The sequence below is a fragment of the Austrofundulus limnaeus genome, unplaced genomic scaffold (assembly GCF_001266775.1).
Source record: "Austrofundulus limnaeus strain Quisiro unplaced genomic scaffold, Austrofundulus_limnaeus-1.0 Scaffold43, whole genome shotgun sequence".
Classification (NCBI taxonomy): domain Eukaryota; kingdom Metazoa; phylum Chordata; class Actinopteri; order Cyprinodontiformes; family Rivulidae; genus Austrofundulus; species Austrofundulus limnaeus.
This window is the reverse complement of record NW_013952445.1, coordinates 395,015-405,909: the sequence shown is the minus strand read 5'-3', so window position 1 is coordinate 405,909 and position 10,895 is coordinate 395,015. Positions and strand designations below refer to the sequence as shown.

The 10,895-nt window shown below is 38.4% G+C and overlaps 1 protein-coding gene across 1 annotated transcript in view; it reads left to right on the top strand.

The window, feature by feature from the left end:
* gfra1b (gdnf family receptor alpha 1b) overlaps positions 1 to 10,225 on the top strand; it is a gene marked incomplete at its 5' end in the record, with an annotated part of 27,477 nt that extends 17,252 nt beyond the window's left edge. The window contains 7 exon segments of the mRNA XM_014007592.1: positions 1,188 to 1,366; positions 1,703 to 1,875; positions 2,899 to 3,008; positions 3,372 to 3,506; positions 3,890 to 4,083; positions 8,552 to 8,599; positions 8,801 to 10,225. Of these exon segments, the coding sequence (XP_013863046.1) occupies positions 1,188 to 1,366; positions 1,703 to 1,875; positions 2,899 to 3,008; positions 3,372 to 3,506; positions 3,890 to 4,083; positions 8,552 to 8,599; positions 8,801 to 8,953 (992 nt within the window). The 3' untranslated portion in view covers positions 8,954 to 10,225.
* Positions 10,226 to 10,895: the final 670 nt, after the last annotated feature.

Below are 10,895 nucleotides of genomic sequence, written 5' to 3'. Positions count from 1 at the left end.
TTTTACAGTCTTTATATTACAGTTAAAATATATGTTTATCATATAAAGTCTAATGTTACAACTAATCATGGATCCTTTTAAGAGCATGATGTGTTCCCTTTAAACCAAACTTTCTTAAACAAGAAATGGCTGATTGCAGCAAAACGTACTTACAGGCAGGATTTGTCAGGAACAGAAGCAGACACAGGGTTGCAAACACGACAGAATTCAAAGAGGAACTAACGAGCAGGGAACACCTGGAGGAGTCACACTGGGAACAGGTGAGAATGGGCGGGGCCAGAGCAGAGACGAGCAGGAGGAACTGAACAGGAAACCATAGAGAAATCAGTAAACAAACCAAGAGCAAATAACCAAGGAAAAACACACTAGAGAAACAGACTGTGACATAAACATGTCAAGATCTATATTTTTGTGTTGGTTTTTGATAATATTTTTTTAAAGTTTACTCAWTTTTTAATACTTTGAGCTTATTTCCTGTGTTTTCAGCCATTTCTTCAGTTCATCTCTTATGCTTTAGTTCCGCTATGCCCACACACACCTGTTCCCTGTYGCGTTGAACTCTGCTGTTTTCCCTCTCTTCGTCATCCTCAATCCATTTATTCCCTCTATTTCCATTCATTCGTCAGTTAGAGACCATAAAAGCAACAGCGGCTGATCACACTTGGGCTCAAAGCTCTCGTAGGTTTAATGTTTTGAGTTGGARAATTCAGAGCAAATTTCTCACAGATTAGGTTTTACCACTTAAAATATCAAAAGATGTCTGTGGGAAAATTGGAAGGATAATTTTAAGCTTTGCTCTGGCTGCAGATCTCTGGGGTAATCTCCARTTTTCTGTCATTTGGATAATAGAGGCAGAAATGCCAGTAACACAAYATCTCTTATTGCTGAATTACCTGATACAGTATAACACCGGAGCAAAGAGATATTTATTAAGTTTTTCCTGTGGAAATGGCGCTTTCATAGGCATGGTTAGATTTTAATTAGATGGTTTAACGAGATGCAAGATATACATTTGTTATTCTAGTTTGAAATGCATCRTTGTGAGGGAACTGCTCTAACAAAAAAAAAGAAAAAGAAAAAGAAAAAAAACCTTCTGAATATTACACGTTTCCTCAATTTAAGTGACTCTTCAGGCTTGAAGTAGACATCATTTCTTGATTTCAAATCATTTCTGTCTTCTGTCCTAGCCGAACCTGCTTCCACTAAGGAGAACAACTGTTTGAATGCTGCCAAGGCCTGCAACCTGAATGACACTTGTAAGAAATATCGCTCGGCTTACATCAACCCCTGCACTAGCAGGGTGTCCGCTTCTGAAGTGTGCAACAAGCGCAAATGCCACAAGGCTCTACGACAGTTCTTTGACAAGGTAATTAAGCGAGTTCGAGCRCTTTTATTRMRTTTGACTTTGATGTTGACAYTCAAACTAATATGTCTCCCAAGAGACGAACCATCGAGAAAAAAAAAAAGCTTTCATCGTGATGTTTTTTACATCGAACTCATTTTTAATCCATTCTTTTTGTAGAGGTCTCGGTTGTGATAAAATGCAACTCCGCGTGTTGTTATCTCACTGAACATTACTCTTGATGTSTGATGTGTCTGCGGGAACATGGATGCTTCCTAGAAGATTTTTTTTTTTCTTGTGGATTGCATGAGAGCCGCAAGCTTTACATCACTGTATTTCTGTGTTGTTTCCAAACTCAAGGTTCCACCTAAATACAGCTACGGGATGCTGTTTTGCTCCTGTCCAGTGGGAGACAGGACAGCATGTGCCGAGCGCAGACGACAAACCATCGTACCCATCTGTTCCTATGAGGATCATGACAAACCCAACTGTCTTTCTCTCCAGAATACGTGCAAGACCAACTATATCTGCAGGTAAAATTGAAGCTTTAATATAAATAATAAAAATCCCAAAATAACTCAATCCTTCATACATATGGATGTGACCAAAAAAATTTTAATCTCATTGAAAGTTGCAGTGAATAGAKCATGACTTAGGTTAAAGTTAAGAGACATTAAAGAAAATAGATTGATTTTCATCCTTTTTTATAATCTGGACAATCAAAATGAGTAAAATAGGAACCAAATGGTGAAAACAGATACCTAAATACATGCTAATAAGCACATTTGTATGTGTTCTGTTTGGTAACCTACTGCTCTGCTGCAAAGCTGAAATGGAAACTTTTATAATCTTAAGGATAACCTGAAAAAAAACACACAGTATATTATAGTTCGAAATCAATGAGGAATTGCTACGGTTAAAGAAAATATATTATAGTTTGTTCTATACACTATTTGAAATATAAGCACGTTTAAAAAGTATATTARTTGAAAGTCTAGCGAAGTATAGGTTTTGTCCTAAAGCTGCATKCATAGTCTCCCATTAAAAAAATAARAAATAAATARGGGGGGGTATTAYGGAAAGTCAACATTTTTAAGCTTTGTATCATGTTATAAAGTCATTTCCTCATCAAAACATACCCAGAGTTTTTCTTTGACTCATTCATGCATGTTTGAGACATCCTTGCATCTCCTGTTGTAGCCATCTGGAGCTGCCTAWACTCATGCTGGTACAAAGCACCGCCTATTTTYATAAAGCACATRTTTACACAGAGCACCCCTTCCCCGAAGCTTTGTTTAAAAACAAGCTGAAGTGGGAGTGTCGGAAACAGTAGGTTCTTAAAGATACAGAGGATACAGCTTTTTCATAACRACTGAAGGGAATATAGTTACTTGACTGGGGTATAGAATTGAACTATGAACCTAAGAAAATACATACCCCGCTCTCCCAGTAAAAATATTCTAAGCAAGTATAAATAAAATTCTATTTTGTTTAGTTTTTTCCTCCGTTGTGTTATCTCTGTTGACTGTTTGTTGTTTCTTATCTTTCTCTTGTAGGTCGAGGCTGGCAGATTTCTTCAGCAACTGTCAGCCAGAGATTCGCTCCAAATCTGGCTGTCTGAGAGAGAACTATTCTGATTGTTTGCTTGCTTATTCTGGTCTGATTGGTAAGATATTACCCAAAAATGGATTAATAATTTGTATTGAATTATAAAAAAAATAACTTGCCAGAGAGATATTCAACTAAGCTTACAGCCTGAGAGGCTAAATGAGAAATCTGCAGGAGATTCTGTAAAGAAAGTTGCATGTTAGCCGACAGAAGAACTGTTGGAAGCTACGTGTARCGTTTTGGAAGTTGTTGTTGACATCGGGGTTGATGTGAATAACGTGGAATGTCAGAAAAAAAGCTGAATGTTCAGCTTGAAGATGTGGAAAAGTTTCTGTTAAACTCTAAGTGTCCTGTYAGAGTTTCAGCCCTAATGTAAGGACTGCAACGACTGACAGTCGTCTTGTTCTCWTTTGTCCTGCAGGTACAGTGATGACACCCAATTATGTGCGGTCTTCTGGTATTAGCCTGTCACCGTGGTGTAACTGCAGCAGCAGTGGGAACAGCAAGCCAGACTGTGATAAATTTGCAGAGTTTTTCACCAACAATCGATGTCTGCGTAAGTTCTTCCATTCTGCTTCTTTTCTTAAATATATTACCCTCCAGTCACCGTTCTTCTTTTTGATGTAAGTTCACATTGTTCACTTTTATGGACTGWCATTTTACTGTGAGGCAGTGGATTTAAATATTATTTGTTTTTTCAATTGTCCATCTTGTGTCATATAAACACATTACTTGCTCTGTAATTTGACAATTGACCAACAGCCTCTGTAACAGTTTTTTGCACTTAATAGATCATGGATAATTTCTGAGAACATATCTCAGAGGGCATACTGAGATATGTCCTACTTTATGGTGCATATATTTACCATGTTATCTTGATACACACTATGTAAATTTGTTGTTTACAAAACTCAAAGTCAGTGATTTTTTGTCTTTTAGGTAACGCCATCCAGGCATTTGGAAATGGTACTGATGTTGGTGTGTGGCAACCCCAACCCCCAATCAATCCAACTGTAGAGCCCAGCATCACTCGGAGAGGGAAAGCCCAAACAAATAATGTTGTGGACCTGCTGACAGATGTGACCCAACTGAAGCTTAATGGCAACTCATATGASATCTGTGGGACTTTGCAGGTGCACCTTTATTCCTAGTGTCTCTAAAGAAACCATGATTGTTTAGATGTTTACTGAATGCTTGCAGAGATCAGGGCCTTTATTTTTAGAGATTGAGTCACCAAACCCAGACCCAAACCAGHKGTTATTCYGTATGTTGCGGGTGTTTCGGAGAAACTGAGACGTTTATTTTCTAAACATGATGTCCCAGTGGCTTTCAAACCCCAAAACACATTACGGCAAAGGCTGGTTCACCCCAAAGATCCGGTGCCCCGGCACAAACAGAGCAATGTTGTATATGCTGTTAAGTGCCAGGAGGACTGCGACCAGTTATACATCGGGGAAACAAAGCAGCCACTGTTCAAAAGAATGTCCCAACACAGACGAGCTACATCTAATGGCGAGAACTCTGCAGTTTTCACTCATTTACAGGCCAGCGGTCACTCTTTCAGAGATGAGGATGTTCTCATTCTTGATAGAGAGGAACGTTGGTTTGAGAGAGGAGTAAAAGAAGCCATTTTTGTRAAGAAAGACCGTCCATCATTAAACAGAGGTGGAGGCCTCTGTTTTCAGTTGTCCCCCTCCTACAGAGCGGCCATTGCCAGTATCACTCCACCCTCTGTTAACAATAAGTGTTAATTAGGTGTCAACGATAGCCATGTGATGTGAGTATCAGTCACATGGAGGCAGGGCTTAAAAGCCTGAATTTTGCCTGAAACTCTCAGACTGAAGAAGTCTCTTGGAGGAGAGACGAAACGTTTCATTAGAGAAGAACCCGTCCAGAAGACCTATACAATTTTTTTTCTTTTTGAGTCAGGAAGTGCATCCTGCAAAAACAATTGCCAAAAATTTCCTTTAATTTCAAGTCCACTACCCTTGATGAAACTTTTGATGAATAAACCCTTTATGTGCTTTTGAAAACTTTAGAAACCAAATTGAGAGCAGAAACCAACTTGCGATCTAAATGTCAATAAAGGATGTCTTCAAAGCCTCTGAGTGTCAGACATCTGACTACGTCACCTCGTTGGTAGGTCAGGGGTGGGCTTTTGAAGGCAGGCACAGAATCCACCCTCCTGGGCAGAAAGATGATCTGTCAGTGAGGAGTCACAGTTTCTGAAKCTGTCATGTGAAAGCTAATTGGCTGCCTCTGTAACCTCTGAAATGGCCTAAAGGGGTAGTCAGTGTGACGGTGTGTGTGGAGGAAAGAGGCTAAATACAATTTCAAAGATCAACTATATGTTTTCTCCTCAGTAAACCATCAATGGTGGGAAAGAACTGGAGTTGTTGTCTTTACCACACAAAGCCATCCATAACCATATATCCACATCAGTTTCCATGCATAACAATGTTTAATTTTGTAATGGTTTAAACCAGAGGTGCCCAGAACTGGCCCACCAGCTGTTTGCAGTATTTCCACTTAAAGGCATTCCATGTGTTGGCCCAGTGACTACAAGGGGCTGTAGTACAGAAAGTCTTCACTTATGGTGCTTACTTTATCTTTGATATATTAAGACTAAACGTGAAATATAACTGCAAAATATATTTAGATTAGATTTAAGCATACATGTAGATTTGCACACTTTATAAGACCACAAAAACTTGTATTTTATCAATTTATGAAATGTGCCATGAGCCTTTTCTGCCCAAGCATATGGCAAACTTTGTCTGAGGGCACAGGCTATAAGAAAAGCAAAAAAATAATATAAGATAAACGTGGGCCATCACACTGGCTGCTAGCCTAATCCTTAAAAGGATCCACGATTAGTTGCAACATTAGACTTTATAAACATGTATTTTAACTGTAAATTAAAGACTGTAATAATACTGTAGGATGTTCAGTTTTTATCATTTTTAAACTAAAAGTTAATAAATCACAAGGATGTGGCCATTTTATTTACATGCAAAGCATTCTGGGTAAATGATGACATGCACTCTAAAAATGAAATGTTGGATTTACTTAACCATGTTATGTTACCTGGTTCCACTTACTGTAACTGAGTTGAGTAAATTCAAAGCAACATACTCATGTTCTTTGGCTAAAAAACTGGTATATTGCTTTGAATTTACTCAACTCAGTTAAGTGGAACCAGGTAACATAACATGGTTAAGTAAATCCAACATTTCATTTTTTACAGTGTGGATAGGTCCTTGGTGAGAGGCTGCTAGCGAGCTATATCCACCCTGAAGGTTAATCTTGGACAATATCTGAYGATYGGCTCTTTTAAATGAAACCAGAGAGCGTTGACAGAGAGGAGAAGGTAGAAATGACTCAGCCTGTAACTGAAAATATGGATGGAGGACAACAGAGCTGCTTCATGGAAGAAGAACCTCAGCTTAGCCTGTTAGCTTTAGCGTTAGCCCTGATGCTATCACCATATATATGTATTAGCTCAGCGCTACACATTCTCCTCTCGTCACTGAGGTCCTCCATCCACATGACAGAGAGGGGAACGCAAAAATGACTCAGCCTGCCACTGAAAGTATGGATGGAGGACCTCAGTTTAGCTTGTTTGTCGTGCTAGCGCTGAGCTAATGCATATAAGACAATATAATGTCGGTGCTAGCGCAAAGCTAACAGGCTAAGCTGAGGTTCTTCTTCCATGAAGCAGCTCTGTTGTCCTCCATCTATATTTTCAGTTACAGGCTGAGTCATTTCTACCTTCTCCTCTCTGTCAACGCTCTCTGGTTTCATTTAAAAGAGTCGATCATCAGATATTGTCCAAGATTAACCTTCAGGGTGGATATAGCTCGCTCACACCGAGGACCTATCCACGTCATTATTTACCCAGAATGCTTTGCGTGCAAATAAAATGGCCCCGTCTGTGTTAAAATATATTTTTAAAAAATTTACAAAACTAAACAGCTACAGTATTTTTACAGTCTTTATTTTACAGTTAAAATCAATGTTTATCAAATAAAGTCTAATGTTACAACTAATCAGGGATCCCTTTAAAAATAGAAGGACTTTACTTAAAAAGTATTTGCATTTCATATATTATATTATTAAATTTGGCCCACAGCCCTCATAGATCTTTRTATTGGCCCTCTCGGGGACAAAGTTTGGGCACCCCTGGTTCAAACAGTAATGATGCAGATTTGGTTCCTTAGGGCAAAATCTTCATGACCAGCGCTCTCCAGATATTTGCCATTCCTCTCTGATAAATACTTTGGGGCTTTATTTATAAATGAGATGATATCACATAGCCTCCTCTAACCGAAACAATCTATCATATTGGCTTTCAATAGCGATAATATGATTTATCACCAGTAAAACATCCTTTAGGAGGAAAGACCTCTGATAGAGCAATTAATCATTCTTCTCCAGGACCCTGGTTCATAGAAATCTTTCCACTTAAGAACCAAAACATGGAGTGTTTATTCTGTTTCCAAACATTAAAGAGTCACTTTATCATTTTTTATTCTCCAACGCTGTATCTCTGTTTGTTTTTATCTAGTTTTATGTGTGAACGCAAGTTGGTATTTTTAGATGGGGGCTGAAAAAGTCTAGAACTGTTTTAATGTATTAAACTTTTATAACCTTGAGCAAGCACAGATATAAAATGTTAGTGYTTCCTGATTTAATTCTTACATATTTAAATCTAAAAAAAGTCCCTGTACTTTAAGTGAATGTTCAGCTCTTCTGAAGTGTGGTTCCATGAAAAAGTTATGAACAATTAAAATATCTGATGTTGTATTTAACTTCTTGAATGACMAAATTGAGGATTTATATGGGCATCCAAGCTAAATGAATTGTTGTGATTTTAAAACAAGCCCAAACACGTGTCAGCGTCAGCTAGCTGTAGCACTTCCAGGGCATCCCTCGGATGAAACAAAAGCTTTGAGCTCAAAGATGTGAGCTGCTGCTAATCCTGCCGCTCTGTCATTGGTTCATTGAATAAACATGGAGGGATGTGTACGTATCCTGGCAGTAAAGCTGAGCGCACCCATGAACATTGTTTCCACTTTAAAATCCTTTCAAAATAAAATAAATTGCCAACAGCTTGTGGGATGCTACGGGTTGTTTTTCTCCAGTGGAGTTGGTGGAAGGTGTTGTGTTCTCAAAAAGCACCCACAAACCAAAAAAAACAACAAAGTTTGAAAATCACTGTCAATTTCTACGTGGCAAGTACCGCTGTGCAGAATTTTGAGTCGAGTTGTTAAAAAACAAAAAAACCAATCCTCTTCGTTGTTTGTCCCACTCAGGCTTATCGGCTTCTCCAACCTGATGCCACTGAAAGAGCCGTCCACAACAAGTATAACAGATGCCTCTAACCTTTCCACAATAAAAAAAAACCCACTTCAAAAGATGTGAACCATCACTTTAAAGTGAAAAATGACATCCAAAGGTCCACACAAGTCCCCTAAATCCATTGGTACTTTAAGGAAAAAACAACACTTTGAAGTATATTCACCTGAGTCTGTTGAGGGGGGGGGGAGAAAAAAAATCAAATTTAATGTTTTTCTACCATTTTTCTTGTTTTCCCTGAAGGTCCAAAATCTGGTTTCAAATCAAACAGCGGGCACGGCGTTCTGTCCGGTAAGTTTTATTCTGTGCATTTAAGGTTCTCAAAAGACTAAAATTTACTGGATTTCATTCTGAAGGTTTTTTTGGTTTAAATAATGTTGTGGAAAATGCCATTACAGTGCCACATTGCATGTTTTAAATGAGTTTTATGGGGGTTTAAATCAAGTCAAGTCCTTTGAGTTATTTRTTTATKTATTTATTTTTGTCATTTAGAACCACCGGTTGGACGAGTCCGGCTCATCGAACGCTGTTCCCAGAAGCTCACCGGCCGAACTCCACCGCTTTCAGCCCTCCACTTTACTCCTTGGCCTGGTCTTTGTTTTCACATCCACGACGCTACAGCTCACACGAGTGCAGCTTTTGTAGGAAGCCACGACCGCGCATCTGCCTCCTTGCCTCAAGAAGCCTTTCAAGTAATTTTGATTCGAGAAGCTCGACGAAGTGGAACTCCAGTGATTTTCTAAAGAGAGAGAGAGAAACACGGCACAGTAATAGCTGTAAAAATCATAGGCGGTCGTGGAAACATATTGGTGGATTACATGTTGACTGTCGCCGTGTAGAAAACAGACGCGTTCAATCTGTTGCCGACATATCAGCTCATTTGCCTTCCATGCCCCGTGGGAGCAATTTGCAGGGACTTGGAGATGGGGGGGGTGGGAAGACAAAAAAATAAAGTCATGCCTGAGAACACTCATGTTACGGGGATAAAATCAGATCTGATGTGAATCAACTCATTTCTTTGGAAAGTGTGCAATCACTGCCCATTTGACTGAATTGAGTGCCACTGTGCTGAACGGCGTTTCAAGCGTAGAGGGATTGGTTCTCTGCATGGTTTGTTTGAGCGGAACAAAAACAAAAACAAAAAAAAAGGCAGAGAAACAGTGAAAGTGTGGCTAGAAATATATAACACGTAGATGCATCGTGTGGAATTTTGAATCATAAAAATTTCGACTAATTTTAAAAGTTTTAATTTGTGCAAGAACACRCTACAAAGACCCTTCTGCATAAAAAAAAATCAAAATACCAGTTCTCTCTTCTACATGTTCAGTATTAGGTTTAGATCCGTTTTGTAGGTTTGGCTGTGAAGGTGGCTTTTTCACATCGCCTGACTTTGTACATAAAGTCCATGAGTGCCCACTCTKTCGCAGTACGCTGCTGTTAGCTTGTAAAATATTGTCTGTAATATTTGGAGCGTCTACGTTAGTGCGGCTGACTGAGGCCCCTCGGGTTCCTCCAGCCTAGTTGTTATTAATGACGTGTGACGAGATCCGCTTCTTCTCTCCTGTGATTTAAAACTGATTTGAACTGTGATTTTTTTTGTTTTGTTTTGTTTGTTTCATTGGAAAAATGGAAATCAGTAACTTTTACAGTATTTTCTCTGAAACGTCAAAGCATCTGTAACGAGATATTTACAAAAGTCTCTTTCGTGACTACAAATGTCTAATATACTGATACCTGGGAACTCTTTCTTTTTTCTTTCAGTGTTTGTAAACAGCAAGAGGAGAGAATATGAATAAACAAAGCTTCAAAACATGCGTACAGAACAAAGACCCAAAATACGTTAGTTGTTCTGATCTTTTGAAGTGGGCTTCTGTGGAAAGGTTATAAACAAATAAATTATTTGTTGTTAAAAACCTCTTTGCAGTTTGGAAAAATTGTTTAATTTGGACCGCATTTACGAGCTAACGGCTAGCCTGAATGGGGCAAAGAAGTAGTGGATTGCTTTTATGTTTTAACGCGCTTTGACATTTTTGTAAATGTAAAGTGCGTTATAAATAAAACTATTATTACTTTAGTCAAGTCAAATCTGTGAGGATGTTAGGTCGTAAAAAAAGCTTTCTTGTGAACTCGTTAGCTCGTCCTGGATCATTCAAACAGCTATCTACAACAGGTAAGATAATAACTKTTTATAACCTTCCTACAGCTTCTTGTTTTTAAAGATCTGAACCATCTCTTGTAGCCATTTGATTAACAACAGTGAAGGAATTTCCACTGTAAGAAAAACTTGGTTTTAAACATCTTTAGCATTTCTAAAGATCCGTCTGCTGATATTTCAGCAATGGTTTGGAAAAATGAACTGATAAATTTGAAGAATTTGTTTTTGAGAGGAAATGAACTAAACATTTTATACAGCGGGTAAAATAAGTATTGAACACGTCACCATTTTTCTCAGTAAATATATTTCTAGAGGTGCTAATGACATGAAATTTTCACCAGATGTCAGTAACAACCCAAGTGATCCATACATACAAAGAAATCAAACTGTAACGGAACTAATACTTTTATGTTTAAGCAAGTTATTCATGAC